Raw genomic sequence first — 24,377 nt, 5'->3', positions numbered from 1 at the left:
CCAGGTCTAACCCAGGTCTAAACCAGGACTAAACCAGGTCTAAACCAGGACTAAACCAGGACTAAACCAGGACTAACCCAGGACTAAACCAGGACTAAACCAGGACTCAACCAGGACTAAACCAGGACTCAACCAGGACTAAACCAGGACTAAACCAGGACTAAACCAGGACTAAACCAGGACTAAACCAGGTCTAAACCAGGACTAAACCAGGTCTAAACCAGGACTAAACCAGGGCTAAACCAGGACTAAACCAGGACTAAACCAGGACTAAACCAGGTCTAAACCAGGACTAAACCAGGTCTAAACCAGGACTAAACCAGGACTAAACCAGGACTAAACCAGGTCTAAACCAGGACTAAACCAGGTCTAAACCAGGACTAAACCAGGACTAAACCAGGACTAAACCAGGGCTAAACCAGGACTAAACCAGGACTAAACCAGGACTAAACCAGGACTCAACCAGGACTAAACCAGGACTCAACCAGGACTAAACCAGGTCTAAACCAGGACTAAACCAGGACTAAACCAGGACTAAACCAGGACTAAACCAGGACCAAACCAGGTCTAAACCAGGACTAAACCAGGACTAAACCAGGTCTAAACCAGGACTAAACCAGGACTAAACCAGGACTAAACCAGGTCTAAACCAGGACTAAACCAGGACTAAACCAGGTCTAAACCAGGACTAAACCAGGACTAAACCAGGACTAAACCAGGACTAAACCAGGACCAAACCAGGTCTAAACCAGGACTAAACCAGGACTAAACCAGGTCTAAACCAGGACTAAACCAGGACTAAACCAGGTCTAAACCAGGACTAAACCAGGGCTAAACCAGGACTAAACCAGGACTAAACCAGGACTAAACCAGGTCTAAACCAGGACTAAACCAGGTCTAAACCAGGACTAAACCAGGACTAAACCAGGACTAAACCAGGACTAAACCAGGACTAAACCAGGGCTAAACCAGGACTAAACCAGGACTAAACCAGGACTAAACCAGGACTAAACCAGGACTAAACCAGGTCTAAACCAGGACTAAACCAGGACTAAACCAGGACTAAACCAGGACTAAACCAGGACTAAACCAGGACTAAACCAGGACTAAACCAGGACCAAACCAGGTCTAAACCAGGACTAAACCAGGTCTAAACCAGGGCTAAACCAGGACTAAACCAGGGCTAAACCAGGACTAAACCAGGTCTAAACCAGGACTAAACCAGGTCTAAACCAGGACTAAACCAGGACTAAACCAGGACTAAACCAGGACTAAACCAGGTCTAAACCAGGTCTAAACCAGGACTAAACCAGGACTAAACCAGGTCTAAACCAGGACTAAACCAGGACTAAACCAGGACTAAACCAGGTCTAAACCAGGACTAAACCAGGTCTAAACCAGGACTAAACCAGGGCTAAACCAGGACTAAACCAGGACTAAACCAGGACTAAACCAGGTCTAAACCAGGTCTAAACCAGGACTAAACCAGGTCTAAACCAGGACTAAACCAGGACTAAACCAGGACTAAACCAGGACTAAACCAGGACTAAACCAGGGCTAAACCAGGACTAAACCAGGACTAAACCAGGACTAAACCAGGACTAAACCAGGACTAAACCAGGACTAAACCAGGTCTAAACCAGGACTAAACCAGGACTAAACCAGGACTAAACCAGGACTAAACCAGGACTAAACCAGGACTAAACCAGGACCAAACCAGGTCTAAACCAGGACTAAACCAGGTCTAAACCAGGGCTAAACCAGGACTAAACCAGGGCTAAACCAGGACTAAACCAGGTCTAAACCAGGACTAAACCAGGTCTAAACCAGGGCTAAACCAGGGCTAAACCAGGGCTAAACCAGGACTAAACCAGGACTAAACCAGGTCTAAACCAGGACTAAACCAGGACTAAACCAGGACTAAACCAGGACTAAACCAGGTCTAAACCAGGACTAAACCAGGACTAAACCAGGTCTAAACCAGGACTAAACCAGGACTAAACCAGGACTAAACCAGGTCTAAACCAGGACTAAACCAGGTCTAAACCAGGACTAAACCAGGGCTAAACCAGGACTAAACCAGGACTAAACCAGGACTAAACCAGGACTAAACCAGGACTAAACCAGGACTAAACCAGGTCTAAACCAGGACTAAACCAGGACTAAACCAGGACTAAACCAGGACTAAACCAGGACTAAACCAGGACTAAACCAGGACTAAACCAGGACTAACCAGGTCTAAACCAGGTCTAAACCAGGTCTAAACCAGGACTAAACCAGGACTAAACCAGGACTAAACCAGGACTAAACCAGGTCTAAACCAGGACTAAACCAGGACTAAACCAGGACTAAACCAGGACTAAACCAGGTCTAAACCAGGACTAAACCAGGTCTAAACCAGGACTAAACCAGGGCTAAACCAGGACTAAACCAGGACTAAACCAGGACTAAACCAGGACTAAACCAGGTCTAAACCAGGACTAAACCAGGTCTAAACCAGGTCTAAACCAGGACTAAACCAGGACTAAACCAGGTCTAAACCAGGTCTAAACCAGGACTAAACCAGGACTAAACCAGGTCTAAACCAGGACTAAACCAGGACTAAACCAGGACTAAACCAGGTCTAAACCAGGTCTAAACCAGGACTAAACCAGGACTAAACCAGGTCTAAACCAGGACTAAACCAGGACTAAACCAGGACTAAACCAGGTCTAAACCAGGACTAAACCAGGACTAAACCAGGACTAAACCAGGACTAAACCAGGACTAAACCAGGTCTAAACCAGGACTAAACCAGGTCTAAACCAGGACTAAACCAGGGCTAAACCAGGACTAAACCAGGACTAAACCAGGACTAAACCAGGACTAAACCAGGTCTAAACCAGGACTAAACCAGGTCTAAACCAGGTCTAAACCAGGACTAAACCAGGACTAAACCAGGACTAAACCAGGACTAAACCAGGACTAAACCAGGACTAAACCAGGTCTAAACCAGGACTAAACCAGGACTAAACCAGGACTAAACCAGGACTAAACCAGGACTAAACCAGGTCTAAACCAGGACTAAACCAGGGCTAAACCAGGACTAAACCAGGACTAAACCAGGACTAAACCAGGTCTAAACCAGGACTAAACCAGGACTAAACCAGGACTAAACCAGGACTAAACCAGGTCTAAACCAGGACTAAACCAGGGCTAAACCAGGACTAAACCAGGACTAAACCAGGACTAAACCAGGACTAAACCAGGACTAAACCAGGTCTAAACCAGGACTAAACCAGGTCTAAACCAGGACTAAACCAGGACTAAACCAGGACTAAACCAGGACTAAACCAGGACTAAACCAGGGCTAAACCAGGACTAAACCAGGACTAAACCAGGACTAAACCAGGACTAAACCAGGACTAAACCAGGACTAAACCAGGTCTAAACCAGGACTAAACCAGGACTAAACCAGGACTAAACCAGGACTAAACCAGGACTAAACCAGGACTAAACCAGGACTAAACCAGGACCAAACCAGGTCTAAACCAGGACTAAACCAGGACTAAACCAGGGCTAAACCAGGGCTAAACCAGGGCTAAACCAGGACTAAACCAGGACTAAACCAGGACTAAACCAGGACTAAACCAGGTCTAAACCAGGTCTAAACCAGGACTAAACCAGGACTAAACCAGGACTAAACCAGGTCTAAACCAGGACTAAACCAGGACTAAACCAGGGCTAAACCAGGGCTAAACCAGGGCTAAACCAGGACTAAACCAGGACTAAACCAGGACTAAACCAGGACTAAACCAGGTCTAAACCAGGTCTAAACCAGGACTAAACCAGGACTAAACCAGGACTAAACCAGGTCTAAACCAGGACTAAACCAGGTCTAAACCAGGTCTAAACCAGGACTAAACCAGGACTAAACCAGGACTAAACCAGGACTAAACCAGGACTAAACCAGGTCTAAACCAGGACTAAACCAGGTCTAAACCAGGACTAAACCAGGGCTAAACCAGGACTAAACCAGGACTAAACCAGGACTAAACCAGGACTAAACCAGGACTAAACCAGGACTAAACCAGGACTAAACCAGGACTAAACCAGGACTAAACCAGGACTAAACCAGGGCTAAACCAGGACTAGTTGGAGACTATTTGGAGACAAGGCGAGTCTCCTGGTCCAAACCATAGTATACCGAGCAGATCTTGGAAGAGGGAGACCTAACTAGTCTCTAACTAGTCTCCGGGCCGCTGACCCGGGCCTCACCTCGGTGCGGTAAACCAGCTGCAGTGTGGCGTCATCGTTGATGCGGCGAATCTCCAGGAACGGGTCGGATTTGGTGAAAAAGTCCTGGACAGATTCAGATTTCACCGAGACGTTCACCAGAGTCACAGGCCACATGAAGCAACCCAAATATGGCCGTCGTCATGGCGACAAATATGGCCGTCGACAAATAGGGCCGTCGTCATGGCGACAGCTGCTTGTTTGCCCTGACCTTGTCGTCCAGTTTCCTGGCGCTGAAGCTTAACTCGATGTAGTCGTCGTTCCCGGTCAGTTCCTCAGCAGAAATCTGAAACACATGAAGAAGCTGTTACATACGTGAACATGGGAGACGGGGGGGAGACGGGGGGGAGACGGGGGGACAGGGGGGAGGAGCTGCAGAGGATTTACAGCTGAGTCCAGGACAAAAATCCCCTAAAACTGGCCCAGACCCAGGTCAGACCATGATCCAGACTCTGAGGACCGAGACCAGAATCATTTGGTTTGATCAGACTCACAGGAGTCGACTGGACGGAGCAGAAACTTCCTTTTCTACTGATCTTTACGTTCCTCTTCACAAAAAGAACTTCTTTAACCCCCGGCTGGAACGTCTCCTCGCTGTCATGTCATTAGTGGATTTGAGACGGAGGAGCTTCCTCTGCGGCGCTCGCTCTGCTGCAGCCGCGCTTTAGAGAAGATAAGGCTGTCTCCAGACTGAAGACAATCTCTAACTCTACTCCACTCCTCCTCTTTCCACTCCTCCTCTTTGTTCTCCTCCTCTTCCCTCTCCTCCTCTTCCCCCTCCTCCTCTTTCCTCTCCTCCTCTTTCCTCTCCTCCTCTTTATTCTCCTCCTCTTTCCTCTCCTCCTCTTCCCTCTCCTCCTCTTCCCTCTCCTCCTCTTCCCTCTCCTCCTCTTTACTCTCCTCCTCTTTCCTCTCCTCTTTATTCTCCTCCTCTTTCCTCTCCTCCTCTTTCCTCTCCTCCTCTTTCCTCTCCTCCTCTTTCCTCTCCTCCTCTTCCCTCTCCTCCTCTTTCCTCTCCTCCTCTTCCCTCTCCTCCTCTTTCCTCTCCTCCTCTTTCCTCTCCTCCTCTTCCCTCTCCTCCTCTTTGTTCTCCTCCTCTTCCCTCTCCTCCTCTTTCCACTCCTCCTCTTTCCACTCCTCCTCTTTCCTCTCCTCCTCTTTCCTCTCCTCCTCTTTCCTCTCCTCCTCTTTGTTCTCCTCCTCTTTCCTCTCCTCCTCTTTCCTCTCCTCCTCTTCCCTCTCCTCCTCTTTCCTCTCCTCCTCTTTCCTCTCCTCCTCTTTCCTCTCCTCCTCTTTCCTCTCCTCCTCTTCCCTCTCCTCCTCTTCCCTCTCCTCCTCTTTGTTCTCCTCCTCTTCCCTCTCCTCCTCTTTCCACTCCTCCTCTTTCCACTCCTCCTCTTTCCTCTCCTCCTCTTTCCTCTCCTCCTCTTCCCTCTCCTCCTCTTTGTTCTCCTCCTCTTCCCTCTCCTCCTCTTTCCACTCCTCCTCTTTCCACTCCTCCTCTTTCCTCTCCTCCTCTTTCCTCTCCTCCTCTTTCCTCTCCTCCTCTTTGTTCTCCTCCTCTTTCCTCTCCTCCTCTTTCCTCTCCTCCTCTTCCCTCTCCTCCTCTTTCCTCTCCTCCTCTTTCCTCTCCTCCTCTGTCCTCTCCTCCTCTTTACTCTCCTCCTCTTTCCTCTCCTCCTCTTCCCTCTCCTCCTCTTTCCTCTCCTCCTCTTCCCTCTCCTCCTCTTCCCTCTCCTCCTCTTTCCTCTCCTCCTCTTCCCTCTCCTCCTCTTTCCTCTCCTCCTCTTTCCACTCCTCCTCTTTCCTCTCCTCCTCTTTCCTCTCCTCCTCTTCCCTCTCCTCCTCTTTGTTCTCCTCCTCTTCCCTCTCCTCCTCTTTCCTCTCCTCCTCTTTCCTCTCCTCCTCTTTCCTCTCCTCCTCTTTCCTCTCCTCCTCTTTCCTCTCCTCCTCTTCCCTCTCCTCCTCTTTCCTCTCCTCCTCTTTCCTCTCCTCCTCTGTCCTCTCCTCCTCTTTCCTCTCCTCCTCTTTCCTCTCCTCTTTCCTCTCCTCCTCTTTCCTCTCCTCCTCTTTCCTCTCCTCCTCTTCCCTCTCCTCCTCTTTCCTCTCCTCCTCTTTCCTCTCCTCCTCTGTCCTCTCCTCCTCTTCCCTCTCCTCCTCTTCCCTCTCCTCCTCTTCCCTCTCCTCCTCTTTCCTCTCCTCCTCTTTCCTCTCCTCCTCTTTCCTCTCCTCCTCTATGCTCCCTCCTCTTTGGAGGCGCCTCCTAAAGGAGGCGAGCTGCAGCAGTGATCAGTAACACTCAGCAGGAGTCTTGAGAGACGCTCCTGCCTGAACGTTCCTTTAATATTAATAAGGTTTGAGATGGTGAAGAGGGAAAGGGAGAGCACTTCAGGATCTTCAGGACTCACAGCAACGATGGTTTTGTCGTGTTAATAGTAGTAGTAGTAGTAGTAGTAGTAGTAGTAGTAGTAGTAGTAGTAGTAGTATTAGTAGTAGTAATAGCAGTAGTAGCAGTAGTAGTAGTAGTAGTAGTAGTAGTAGTAGTAGTAGTAGTAGTAGTAGTATTAGTAGTAGTAATAGCAGTAGTAGCAGTAGTAGTAGTAGTAGCAGTAGTAGTAGTAGTAGTAGTAGTAGTAGTAGTAGTAGTAGTAGTAGTAGTAGTAGTAGTAGTAGTAGTAGTAGTAGTAGTAGCAGTAGTAGTAGTAGTAGCAGTAGTAGTAGTAGTAGTAGTAGTAGTAGTACTGCAGTAGTAGTAGTAGTAGTAGTAGTAGTAGTAGTAGTAGTACTGCAGTAGTAGTAGTAGTAGTAGTAGTAGTAGTAGTAGTAGTACTGCAGTAGTAGTAGTAGTAGTAGTAGTAGTAGTAGTAGTAGTACTGCAGTACTCACAGTAACGATGGTCTTGCAGACGGATCCTCCCGGCCGCAGCAGAGCCTTGGACAGTTTCCTCTGAGAGATGATCTGAAACAGAAGGAAGGGCATCTGAGTCACAGGGTCAGGTTTATCCAGAGCCCGAGAGACAGACGGACTCCTGAGAGGAACGTTTTTATTTACTTCTATGTTTATTTGATCAGGACAAAACAAAAGCTAATCCACAGACCTGGTCCCTAAAGTCTGGAAGGAAACTTTAAATAAATAATATTGATATTAGTGAATAAGTCATGGGTCTGCCTTTGTACAGCAGCGCGGGGCAAAACCGACTGTCCTGCTGCTGGCTTAGCTTAGCTTAGCTTAGCTTGGTTTAGCTTAGCTTAGCTTGGTTTAGCTTAGTTTAGTTTAGTTTAGCGTAGCAGGTGAATCACCATCATCCCACAAACCCACACTTTGGTTCCTTTGTTCTGGGTTCATGAATAAATCAAACAAAACTCTCTGAGCCTCAGTGTCGTTTAACTTATTACAGAGAAGCCCAGCTCCATAACAGGCTAACGCTAGCCCAGCTCCATAACAGGCTAATGCTAACCCAGCTCCATAACAGGCTAACGCTAGCCCAGGTCCATAACAGGCTAACGCTAGCCCAGCTCCATAACAGGCTAACGCTATCCCAGCTCCATAACAGGCTAACGCTAGCCCAGCTCCATAACAGGCTAACGCTAGCCCAGCTCCATAACAGGCTAACGCTAGCCCAGCTCCATAACAGGCTAACGCTAGCCCAGGTCCATAACAGGCTAACGCTAGCCCAGCTCCATAACAGGCTAACGCTAGCCCAGCTCCATAACAGGCTAACGCTATCCCAGCTCCATAACAGGCTAACGCTAGCCCAGGTCCATAACAGGCTAACGCTAGCCCAGGTCCATAACAGGCTAACGCTAGCCCAGCTCCATAACAGGCTAACGCTAGCCCAGGTCCATAACAGGCTAACGCTAGCCCAGCTCCATAACAGGCTAACGCTAACCCAGCTCCATAACAGGCTAACGCTAGCCCAGCTCCATAACAGGCTAACGCTAGCCCAGCTCCATAACAGGCTAACGCTAGCCAAGCTCCATAACAGCCTAACGCTAGCCCAGCTCCATAACAGGCTAACGCCAGCCCAGCTCCATAACAGGCTAACGCTAGCCCAGCTCCATAACAGGCTAACGCTAGCCCAGCTCCATAACAGGCTATTGCTAGCCCAGCTCCATAACAGGCTAACGCTAACCTAGCTCCAAAACAGGCTAATGCTAACCCAGCTCCATAACAGGCTAACACTAGCCCAGCTCAACTATGATAATACGTGACTGTGATAATACGTGACTGTGATAATACGTGACTATGATAATACGTGACTGTGATAATACGTGACCATGATAATACATGACTATGATAATACGTGACTGTGATAATACATGACCATGATAATACGTGACCGTGATAATACGTGACTATGATAATACGTGACTGTGATAATACGTGACTGTGATAATACGTGACTGTGATAATACGTGACCATGATAATACGTGACCATGATAATACGTGACTGTGATAATACGTGACTGTGATAATACGTGACTATGATAATACGTGACTGTGATAATACGTGACTGTGATAATACGTGACTACGATAATACGTGACTGTGATAATACGTGACCATGATAATACGTGACTATGATAATACGTGACTGTGATAATACGTGACTGTGATAATACGTGACTGTGATAATACGTGACTGTGATAATACGTGACCATGATAATACGTGACTATGATAATACGTGACTGTGATAATACGTGACTTTGATAATACGTGACTGTGATAATACGTGACTATGATAATACGTGACTGTGATAATACGTGACTGTGATAATACGTGACTATGATAATACGTGACTGTGATAATACGTGACTGTGATAATACGTGACTGTGATAATACGTGACTGTGATAATACGTGACTTTGATAATACGTGACCATGATAATACGTGACTGTGATAATACGTGACTGTGATAATACGTGACTATGATAATACGTGACTGTGATAATACGTGACCATGATAATACGTGACTATGATAATACGTGACTGTGATAATACGTGACTGTGATAATACGTGACCATGATAATACGTGACTGTGATAATACGTGACTGTGATAATACATGACCATGATAATACGTGACTGTGATAATACGTGACTGTGATAATACGTGACTGTGATAATACGTGACTGTGATAATACGTAACTATGATAATACGTGACTGTGATAATACGTGACTGTGATAATACGTGACTGTGATAATACGTGACCATGATAATACGTGACTGTGATAATACGTGACCATGATAATACGTGACCATGATAATACGTGACCATGATAATACGTGACTGTGATAATACGTGACCATGATAATACGTGACTGTGATAATACATGACTGTGATAATACGTGACTGTGATAATACGTGACTATGATAATACGTGACCATGATAATACGTAACTGTGATAATACGTGACTGTGATAATACGTGACCATGATAATACGTGACCATGATAATACGTGACTATGATAATACGTGACCATGATAATACGTGACCATGATAATACGTGACTATGATAATACGTGACTGTGATAATACGTGACCATGATAATACGTGACCATGATAATACGTGACTATGATAATACGTGACCATGATAATACGTGACCATGATAATACGTGACTATGATAATACGTGACTATGATAATACGTGACCATGATAATACGTGACCATGATAATACGTGACTATGATAATACGTGACTGTGATAATACGTGACCATGATAATACGTGACCATGATAATACGTGACTATGATAATACGTGACTATGATAATACGTGACCATGATAATACGTGACTATGATAATACGTGACTGTGATAATACGTGACCATGATAATACGTGACTATGATAATACGTGACTGTGATAATACGTGACCATGATAATACGTGACTATGATAATACGTGACTGTGATAATACGTGACTGTGATAATACGTGACCATGATAATACGTGACTGTGATAATACGTGACTATGATAATACGTGACCATGATAATACATGACCATGATAATACGTGACTGTGATAATACGTGACTGTGATAATACGTGACTGTGATAATACGTGACTATGATAATACGTGACTGTGATAATACGTGACCGTGATAATACGTGACTATGATAATACGTGACTATGATAATACGTGACTGTGATAATACGTGACTGTGATAATACGTGACTGTGATAATACGTGACTGTGATAATACGTGACCATGATAATACGTGACCATGATAATACGTGACCATGATAATACGTGACTGTGATAATACGTGACTGTGATAATACGTGACTATGATAATACGTGACTGTGATAATACGTGACCGTGATAATACGTGACTATGATAATACGTGACTGTGATAATACGTGACTGTGATAATACGTGACTGTGATAATACGTGACCATGATAATACGTGACCGTGATAATACGTGACTGTGATAATACGTGACTGTGATAATACGTGACTATGATAATACGTGACTGTGATAATACGTGACTATGATAATACGTGACTATGATAATACGTGACTGTGATAATACGTGACTGTGATAATACGTGACCATGATAATACGTGACCGTGATAATACGTGACTGTGATAATACGTGACTGTGATAATACGTGACTATGATAATACGTGACTGTGATAATACGTGACTATGATAATACGTGACTATGATAATACGTGACTGTGATAATACGTGACTATGATAATACGTGACTGTGATAATACGTGACCATGATAATACGTGACTGTGATAATACGTGACTGTGATAATACGTGACTGTGATAATACGTGACTGTGATAATACGTGACCATGATAATACGTGACTGTGATAATACGTGACTGTGATAATACATGACTATGATAATACATGACTGTGATAATATGTGACTGTGATAATACGTGACTGTGATAATACGTGACTATGATAATACGTGACTGTGATAATACGTGACTATGATAATACGTGACTATGATAATACGTGACCATGATAATACGTGACTATGATAATACGTGACTATGATAATACGTGACCATGATAATACGTGACTATGATAATACGTGACTATGATAATACGTGACCATGATAATACGTGACTATGATAATACGTGACTGTGATAATACGTGACTATGATAATACGTGACTGTGATAATACGTGACTATGATAATACGTGACTGTGATAATACGTGACTATGATAATACGTGACTATGATAATACGTGACTATGATAATACGTGACTGTGATAATACGTGACTATGATAATACGTGACTGTGATAATACGTGACTATGATAATACGTGACTGTGATAATACGTGACTATGATAATACGTGACTGTGATAATACGTGACTATGATAATACGTGACTGTGATAATACGTGACCATGATAATACGTGACCATGATAATGCGTGACCGTGATAATACGTGACTATGATAATACGTGACTGTGATAATACGTGACTATGATAATACGTGACTGTGATAATACGTGACTGTGATAATACGTGACTGTGATAATACGTGACTGTGATAATACGTGACTATGATAATACGTGACTGTGATAATACGTGACTGTGATAATACGTGACCGTGATAATGCGTGACCATGATAATACGTGACTGTGATAATACGTGACTATGATAATACGTGACTGTGATAATACGTGACTGTGATAATACGTGACTGTGATAATACGTGACTGTGATAATACGTGACTGTGATAATACGTGACTATGATAATACGTGACTATGATAATACGTGACTATGATAATACGTGACTGTGATAATACGTGACTGTGATAATACGTGACTGTGATAATACGTGACTGTGATAATACGTGACCGTGATAATACGTGACTGTGATAATACGTGACTGTGATAATACGTGACTGTGATAATACGTGACCATGATAATACGTGACTGTGATAATACGTGACTGTGATAATACGTGACTGTGATAATACGTGACTGTGATAATACGTGACCATGATAATACGTGACTGTGATAATACGTGACTGTGATAATACGTGACCATGATAATACGTGACTGTGATAATACGTGACTGTGATAATACGTGACTATGATAATACGTGACCATGATAATACGTGACTGTGATAATACGTGACTGTGATAATACGTGACCATGATAATACGTGACTATGATAATACGTGACTGTGATAATACGTGACCGTGATAATACGTGACTATGATAATACGTAACTGTGATAATACGTGACCATGATAATACATGACTGTGATAATACGTGACTGTGGTAATACGTGACCATGATAATACATGACTGTGATAATACGTGACTGTGATAATACGTGACCATGATAATACGTGACTGTGATAATACGTGACTGTGATAATACGTGACTGTGATAATACGTGACTGTGATAATACGTGACTGTGATAATACGTGACTGTGATAATACGTGACCATGATAATACATGACTGTGATAATACGTGACTGTGATAATACGTGACTATGATAATACGTGACTGTGATAATACGTGACTATGATAATACGTGACTATGATAATACGTGACTGTGATAATACGTGACTATGATAATACACGACTGTGATAATACGTGACTGTGATAATACATGACTATGATAATACGTGACTGTGATAATACGTGACTATGATAATACATGACTGTGATAATACGTGACTGTGATAATACGTGACTGTGATAATACGTGACTGTGATAATACGTGACTGTGATAATACATGACCATGATAATACGTGACTGTGATAATACGTGACTATGATAATACGTGACTGTGATAATACGTGACTGTGATAATACGTGACTGTGATAATACATGACTGTGATAATACGTGACTGTGATAATACGTGACTGTGATAATACGTGACTGTGATAATACGTGACTGTGATAATACGTGACCATGATAATACGTGACTGTGATAATACGTGACTATGATAATACGTGACTATGATAATACGTGACTGTGATAATACGTGACTGTGATAATACGTGACTGTGATAATACGTGACTATGATAATACGTGACTGTGATAATACGTGACTGTGATAATACGTGACTATGATAATACGTGACCATGATAATACGTGACTATGATAATACGTGACTGTGATAATACGTGACTGTGATAATACGTGACTATGATAATACGTGACTATGATAATACGTGACTATGATAATACGTGACTATGATAATACGTGACTGTGATAATACGTGACTGTGATAATACGTGACTGTGATAATACGTGACCATGATAATACGTGACTGTGATAATACGTGACTATGATAATACGTGACTGTGATAATACGTGACCGTGATAATACGTGACTATGATAATACGTGACTGTGATAATACGTGACTGTGATAATACGTGACCATGATAATACGTGACTATGATAATACCTGACCGTGATAATACGTGACTATGATAATACGTGACCATGATAATACGTGACTATGATAATACGTGACTGTGATAATACGTGACCATGATAATACGTGACTATGATAATACGTGACTGTGATAATACGTGACCATGATAATACATGACTATGATAATACGTGACCATGATAATACGTGACTATGATAATACGTGACTGTGATAATACGTGACTTTGATCATACATGACTATGATAATACATGACTATGATAATACGTGACCATGATAATACGTGACTGTGATAATACGTGACTATGATAATACGTGACCATGATAATACGTGACTATGATAATACGTGACTGTGATAATACGTGACCATGATAATACGTGACTATGATAATACGTGACTGTGATAATACGTGACCATGATAATACATGACTATGATAATACGTGACCATGATAATACGTGACTATGATAATACGTGACTGTGATAATACGTGACTATGATAATACGTGACTGTGATAATACGTGACCATGATAATACGTGACTATGATAATACGTGACTGTGATAATACGTGACTGTGATAATACGTGACCATGATAATACATGACTATGATAATACGTGACCATGATAATACGTGACTATGATAATACGTGACTGTGATAATACGTGACTGTGATAATACGTGACCATGATAATACATGACTATGATAATACGTGACTATGATAATACGTGACCGTGATAATACGTGACTATGATAATACGTGACCATGATAATACGTGACTGTGATAATACGTGACTGTGATAATACGTGACTGTGATAATACGTGACTGTGATAATACGTGACTGTGATAATACGTGACTGTGATAATACGTGACTGTGATAATACGTGACTGTGATAATACGTGACTGTGATAATACGTGACTATGATAATACGTGACTATGATAATTCGTGACTATGATAATACGTGACTATGATAATACGTGACTGTGATAATACGTGACTATGATAATACGTGACCATGATAATACATGACCGTGATAATACGTGACTGTGATAATACGTGACTGTGATAATACGTGACTATGATAATACGTGACTGTGATAATACGTGACTGTGATAATACGTGACTGTGATAATACGTGACTATGATAATACATGACCGTGATAATACGTGACTGTGATAATACGTGACTGTGATAATACGTGACTGTGATAATACGTGACTATGATAATACGTGACCGTGATAATACGTGACTGTGATAATACGTGACCATGATAATACGTGACTGTGATAATACGTGACTGTGATAATACGTGACTGTGATAATACGTGACTGTGATAATACGTGACTGTGATAATACGTGACTGTGATAATACGTGACTGTGATAATACGTGACTGTGATAATACGTGACTGTGATAATACGTGACTGTGATAATACGTGACTGTGATAATACGTGACTATGATAATACATGACCGTGATAATACGTGACTGTGATAATACGTGACTGTGATAATACGTGACTATGATAATACGTGAGTGTGATAATACGTGACTGTGATAATACGTGACTGTGATAATACGTGACTGTGATAATACGTGACCGTGATAATGCGTGACTATGATAATACGTGACTGTGATAATACGTGACCGTGATAATGCGTGACTATGATAATACGTGACTGTGATAATACGTGACTGTGATAATACGTGACTGTGATAATACGTGACTGTGATAATACGTGACCATGATAATACGTGACTGTGATAATACGTGACCATGATAATACATGACTATGATAATACGTGACTGTGATAATACGTGACCATGATAATACGTGACTGTGATAATACATGACTGTGATAATACATGACTGTGATAATACGTGACTGTGATAATACGTGACCATGATAATACATGACTATGATAATACGTGACTGTGATAATACGTGACTGTGATAATACGTGACCATGATAATACGTGACTGTGATAATACGTGACCATGATAATACATGACTATGATAATACGTGACTATGATAATACGTGACTGTGATAATACGTGACTATGATAATACGTGACTGTGATAATACGTGACCGTGATAATACGTGACTGTGATAATACGTGACCATGATAATACGTGACCGTGATAATACATGACTGTGATAATACGTGACCATGATAATACGTGACTATGATAATACGTGACTATGATAATACGTGACTATGATAATACGTGACTGTGATAATACGTGACTGTGATAATACGTGACTGTGATATAACGTGACCATGATAATACGTGACTATGATATAACGTGACCATGATAATACGTGACTATGATAATACGTGACTATGATAATACGTGACTGTGATAATACGTGACTGTGATAATACGTGACTGTGATAATACGTGACTGTGATAATACATGACTATGATATAACGTGACCATGATAATACGTGACCATGATAATACGTGACTATGATAATACGTGACTGTGATAATACGTGACTGTGATATAACGTGACCATGATAATACGTGACTGTGATAATACGTGAACATGATAATACATGACTATGATAATACGTGACTATGATAATACGTGACTATGATAATACGTGACTGTGATAATACATGACCATGATAATACGTGACTGTGATAATACGTGACTGTGATAATACGTGACTGTGATAATACGTGACTATGATAATACGTGACTATGATAATACGTGACCATGATAATACGTGACCGTGATAATACGTGACTGTGATAATACGTGACTGTGATAATACGTGACTATGATAATACGTGACTGTGATAATACGTGACTATGATAATACGTGACTATGATAATACGTGACCATGATAATACGTGACCGTGATAATACGTGACTGTGATAATACGTGACTGTGATAATACGTGACTATGATAATACGTGACCGTGATAATACGTGACCATGATAATACGTGACTGTGATAATACATGACCATGATAATACGTGACTATGATAATACGTGACCGTGATAATACGTGACCATGATAATACGTGACTGTGATAATACGTGACCATGATAATACGTGACTGTGATAATACGTGACCATGATAATACGTGACTGTGATAATACATGACCATGATAATACGTGACTGTGATAATACGTGACTGTGATAATACGTGACCATGATAATACGTGACTGTGATAATACGTGACTGTGATAATACATGACCATGATAATACGTGACTGTGATAATACGTGACCATGATAATACGTGACTGTGATAATACATGACCATGATAATACGTGACCATGATAATACGTGACTGTGATAATACGTGACTGTGATAATACGTGACCATGATAATACGTGACTGTGATAATACGTGACTGTGATAATACGTGACTGTGATAATACGTGACTGTGATAATACGTGACTGTGATAATACGTGACTGTGATAATACGTGACTGTGATAATACGTGACTGTGATAATACGTGACTGTGATAATACGTGACTGTGATAATACGTGACTATGATAATACGTGACCATGATAATACGTGATCATGATAATACGTGATCATGATAATACGTGACTGTGATAATACGTGACTGTGATAATACGTGACTGTGATAATACGTGACTGTGATAATACGTGACTGTGATAATACGTGACCATGATAATACGTGACCATGATAATACGTGACTGTGATAATACGTGACTATGATAATACGTGACCATGATAATACGTGACCATGATAATACGTGACTGTGATAATACGTGACTGTGATAATACGTGACTGTGATAATACGTGACCATGATAATACGTGACTATGATAATACGTGACTGTGATAATACGTGACCATGATAATACGTGACCATGATAATACGTGACTATGATAATACGTGACTGTGATAATACGTGACTGTGATGATACGTGACTATGATAATACGTGACCATGATAATACGTGACTGTGATGATACGTGACTATGATAATACGTGACTGTGATAATACGTGACTGTGATAATACGTGACTGTGATAATACGTGACTGTGATAATACGTGACTGTGATAATACGTGACTATGATAATACGTGACTGTGATAATACGTGACTATGATAATACATGACCATGATAATACGTGACCATGATAATACGTGACTGTGATAATACGTGACTGTGATAATACGTGACTGTGATAATACGTGACCATGATAATACGTGACTGTGATAATACGTGACTGTGATAATACGTGACTGTGATGATACGTGACTATGATAATACGTGACCATGATAATACGTGACTGTGATGATACGTGACTATGATAATACGTGACTGTGATAATACGTGACTGTGATAATACGTGACTGTGATAATACGTGACTGTGATAATACGTGACTGTGATAATACGTGACTATGATAATACGTGACTGTGATAATACGTGACTATGATAATACATGACCATGATAATACGTGACCATGATAATACGTGACCATGATAATACGTGACTATGATAATACGTGACTGTGATAATACGTGACTGTGATAATACATGACCATGATAATACGTGACTGTGATAATACGTGACTGTGATAATACGTGACTGTGATAATACGTGACTGTGATAATACGTGACCGTGATAATACGTGACTGTGATAATACGTGACTGTGATAATACGTGACTGTGATAATACGTGACTGTGATAATACGTGACTGTGATAATACGTGACCGTGATAATACGTGACCATGATAATACGTGACTATGATAATACGTGACCATGATAATACGTGACCATGATAATACATGACTGTGATAATACGTGACTGTGATAATACGTGACTGTGATAATACGTGACTGTGATAATACGTGACTGTGACAATACGTGACTGTGATAATACGTGACTGTGATAATACGTGACTGTGATAATACGTGACCATGATAATACATGACTGTGAAAATACGTGACTGTGATAATACGTGACTATGATAATACGTGACTATGATAATACATGACTATGATAATACGTGACTGTGAAAATACGTGACTGTGATAATACGTGACTATGATAATACGTGACTATGATAATACGTGACTATGATAATACGTGACTGTGATAATACGTGACTGTGATAATACGTGACCGTGATAATACGTGACTATGATAATACGTGACCATGATAATACATGACTGTGAAAATACGTGACTGTGATAATACGTGACTATGATAATACGTGACTATGATAATACGTGACTATGATAATACGTGACTGTGATAATACGTGACTGTGATAATACGTGACTGTGATAATACGTGACTATGATAATACGTGACTGTGATAATACGTGACTATGATAATACGTGACTGTGATAATACGTGACTATGATAATACGTGACTATGATAATACGTGACTGTGATAATACGTGACTATGATAATACGTGACTATGATAATACATGACTATGATAATACGTGACTGTGATAATACGTGACTATGATAATACGTGACTGTGATAATACGTGACTGTGATAATACGTGACTATGATAATACGTGACTATGATAATACGTGACTGTGATAATACGTGACTATGATAATACGTGACTGTGATAATACGTGACTATGATAATACGTGACTATGATAATACATGACTATGATAATACGTGACTGTGATAATACGTGACTATGATAATACGTGACTGTGATAATACGTGACTGTGATAATACGTGACTGTGATAATACGTGACTATGATAATACGTGACTATGATAATACGTGACTATGATAATACGTGACTGTGATAATACGTGACTGTGATAATACGTGACTGTGATAATACGTGACTATGATAATACGTGACTATGATAATACGTGACTGTGATAATACGTGACTGTGATAATACGTGACTATGATAATACGTGACTATGATAATACGTGACTATGATAATACGTGACTGTGATAATACGTGACCGTGATAATACGTGACTATGATAATACGTGACTGTGATAATACGTGACTGTGATAATACGTGACTGTGATAATACGTGACTATGATAATACGTGACTATGATAATACATGATAATACGTGACTGTGATAATACGTGACTGTGATAATACGTGACTATGATAATACGTGACTGTGATAATACGTGACCATGATAATACGTGACCGTGATAATACGTGACTATGATAATACGTGACTATGATAATACGTGACTGTGATAATACGTGACTGTGATAATACGTGACTGTGATAATACGTGACTGTGATAATACGTGACTGTGATAATACGTGACTGTGATAATACGTGACTGTGATAATACGTGACTATGATAATACGTGACTGTGATAATACGTGGCTATGATAATACGTGACAATGATAATACGTGACTGTGATAATACGTGACCATGATAATACGTGACCATGATAATACGTGACCATGATAATACGTGACTGTGATAATACGTGACTGTGATAATACGTGACTATGATAATACGTGACTGTGATAATACGTGACCATGATAATACGTGACTGTGATAATACGTGACTATGATAATACGTGACTGTGATAATACGTGACTATGATAATACGTGACTATGATAATACGTGACTGTGATAATACGTGACTATGATAATACGTGACTATGATAATACGTGACTATGATAATACGTGACCATGATAATACGTGACCATGATAATACGTGACCATGATAATACGTGACTGTGATAATACGTGACTGTGATAATACGTGACTATGATAATACGTGACTGTGATAATACGTGACCATGATAATACGTGACTGTGATAATACGTGACTGTGATAATACGTGACTGTGATAATACGTGACTGTGATAATACGTGACTGTGATAATACATGACTGTGATAATACGTGACTGTGATAATACGTGACTGTGATAATACGTGACTGTGATAATACATGACTGTGATAATACGTGACTGTGATAATACGTGACTGTGATAATACGTGACTATGATATTACGTGACCATGATAATACGTGACTATGATAATACGTGACTATGATAATACGTGACTATGATAATACGTGACCATGATAATACGTGACTGTGATAATACGTGACTATGATAATACGTGACTATGATAATACGTGACTGTGATAATACGTGACTGTGATAATACGTGACTGTGATAATACGTGACTGTGATAATACGTGACTGTGATAATACGTGACTATGATAATACGTGACTGTGATAATACGTGACCATGATAATACGTGACCGTGATAATACGTGACTATGATAATACGTGACTATGATAATACATGACTGTGATAATACGTGACTATGATAATACGTGACTATGATAATACGTGACTATGATAATACGTGACTGTGATAATACGTGACTATGATAATACGTGACTATGATAATACGTGACTATGATAATACGTGACTGTGATAATACGTGACCATGATAATACGTGACTATGATAATACGTGACTGTGATAATACGTGACCATGATAATACGTGACCGTGATAATACATGACTGTGATAATACGTGACTATGATAATACGTGACTGTGATAATACGTGACTGTGATAATACGTGACTGTGATAATACGTGACTGTGATAATACGTGACTGTGATAATACGTGACTATGATAATACGTGACCATGATAATACGTGACTATGATAATACGTGACTATGATAATACGTGACCGTGATAATACGTGACTGTGATAATACGTGACTGTGATAATACGTGACTGTGATAATACATGACTGTGATAATACGTGACTGTGATAATACGTGACCATGATAATACGTGACCGTGATAATACGTGACTGTGATAATACGTGACCATGATAATACGTGACTGTGATAATACGTGACTGTGATAATACGTGACCATGATAATACGTGACTGTGATAATACGTGACCATGATAATACGTGACTGTGATAATACGTGACTGTGATAATACGTGACTGTGATAATACGTGACTGTGATAATACGTGACTGTGATAATACGTGACTGTGATAATACGTGACTGTGATAATACGTGACTGTGATAATACGTGACTGTGATAATACGTGAACATGATAATACGTGACCATGATAATACGTGACTGTGATAATACATGACTGTGATAATACATGACTGTGATAATACGTGACCATGATAATACGTGACCATGATAATACGTGACTGTGATAATACGTGACTGTGATAATACGTGACCATGATAATACGTGACTGTGATAATACATGACTGTGATAATACGTGACCATGATAATACGTGACCATGATAATACGTGACTGTGATAATACGTGACTGTGATAATACGTGACTGTGATAATACGTGACTGTGATAATACGTGACTGTGATAATACGTGAACATGATAATACGTGACCATGATAATACGTGACTGTGATAATACGTGACCATGATAATACGTGACTGTGATAATACGTGACTGTGATAATACGTGACTGTGATAATACGTGACTGTGATAATACGTGACTATGATAATACGTGACTGTGATAATACGTGACTGTGATAATACGTGACCGTGATAATACGTGACTATGATAATACGTGACTGTGATAATACGTGACTATGATAATACATGACCATGATAATACGTGACTGTGATAATACGTGACTATGATAATACGTGACTGTGATAATACGTGACTGTGATAATACGTGACTATGATAATACGTGACTGTGATAATACGTGACTGTGATAATACGTGACTGTGATAATACGTGACTGTGATAATACGTGACTGTGATAATACGTGACTGTGATAATACGTGACTGTGATAATACGTGACTATGATAATACGTGACTGTGATAATACATGACTGTGATAATACGTGACTATGATAATACGTGACTGTGATAATACGTGACTGTGATAATACGTGACTATGATAATACGTGACTATGATAATACGTGACCATGATAATACGTGACTAATACGTGACTATGATAATATGTGACTATGATAATACGTGACTGTAATAATACGTGACTGTGATAATACGTGACTATGATAATATGTGACTATGATAATACGTGACTGTGATAATACGTGACTATGATAATACGTGACTGTGATAATACGTGACTGTGATAATACGTGACTATGATAATACGTGACTGTAATAATACGTGACTGTGATAATACGTGACTATGATAATACGTGACTGTGATAATACGTGACTGTGATAATACGTGACTATGATAATACGTGACTGTGATAATACGTGACTGTGATAATACGTGACTGTGATAATACGTGACTGTGATAATACGTGACTGTGATAATACGTGACTGTGATAATACGTGACTATGATAATACGTGACTGTGATAATACATGACTGTGATAATACGTGACTATGATAATACGTGACTGTGATAATACGTGACTGTGATAATACGTGACTATGATAATACGTGACTATGATAATATGTGACCATGATAATACGTGACTATGATAATACGTGACTGTGATAATACGTGACTATGATAATACGTGACTATGATAATACGTGACTATGATAATACGTGACTATGATAATACGTGACTATGATAATACGTGACTATGATAATACGTGACCATGATAATACGTGACTATGATAATACGTGACTGTGATAATACGTGACTGTGATAATACGTGACTGTGATAATACGTGACTCTGATAATACGTGACCGTGATAATACGTGACTGTGATAATACGTGACCGTGATAATACGTGACTATGATAATACGTGACTGTGATAATACGTGACCGTGATAATACGTGACTATGATAATACGTGACTGTGATAATACATGACTGTGATAATACGTGACCATGATAATACGTGACTGTGATAATACGTGACTATGATAATACGTGACTGTGATAATACATGACTGTGATAATACGTGACTATGATAATACGTGACTGTGATAATACGTGACTGTGATAATACATGACTATGATAATACGTGACTGTGATAATACGTGACTGTGATAATACGTGACTATGATAATACGTGACCATGATAATACGTGACTGTGATAATACGTGACTGTGATAATACGTGACTATGATAATACGTGACTATGATAATACGTGACTGTGATAATACGTGACTGTGATAATACGTGACTGTGATAATACGTGACTATGATAATACGTGACTATGATAATACGTGACCATGATAATACGTGACTGTCATAATACGTGACTGTGATAATACGTGACTATGATAATACGTGACTGTGATAATACTTGACTATGATAATACGTGACTGTGATAATACGTGACTATGATAATACGTGACTATGATAATACGTGACTATGATAATACGTGACCATGATAATACGTGACCATGATAATACGTGACTGTGATAATACGTGACTGTGATAATACGTGACTGTGATAATACGTGACTGTGATAATACGTGACTGTGATAATACGTGACTATGATAATACGTGACTGTGATAATACGTGACTGTGATAATACGTGACTGTGATAATACGTGACTGTGATAATACGT

At 40.1% G+C, this 24,377-nt stretch overlaps 1 protein-coding gene across 3 annotated transcripts in view; it reads right to left on the bottom strand.

Annotated features, from left to right (window-relative positions):
• The window catches only part of LOC306972270 (copine-4-like), a 72,864-nt gene that overhangs the window by 33,003 nt on the left and 15,484 nt on the right, over positions 1–24,377 (bottom strand). For all 3 annotated transcript variants that reach the window (XM_079568818.1, XM_079568819.1, XM_079568817.1), the window contains exons 3-5: positions 7,162–7,233; positions 4,487–4,561; positions 4,258–4,341 (exon numbers count right to left, since the gene is read on the bottom strand). In XM_079568818.1, coding sequence (XP_079424944.1) covers positions 4,258–4,341; positions 4,487–4,561; positions 7,162–7,233 — 231 coding nt within the window. The remainder of the gene's footprint in view (positions 1–4,257; positions 4,342–4,486; positions 4,562–7,161; positions 7,234–24,377) is intronic.

This window comes from Gobius niger, assembly GCF_951799975.1.
Source record: "Gobius niger genome assembly, chromosome: 13".
NCBI classification, from domain to species: Eukaryota; Metazoa; Chordata; class Actinopteri; order Gobiiformes; family Gobiidae; genus Gobius; species Gobius niger.
The sequence above is the reverse complement of the archived record's forward strand: the minus strand, read 5'-3'. Positions and strand labels throughout refer to the sequence as shown.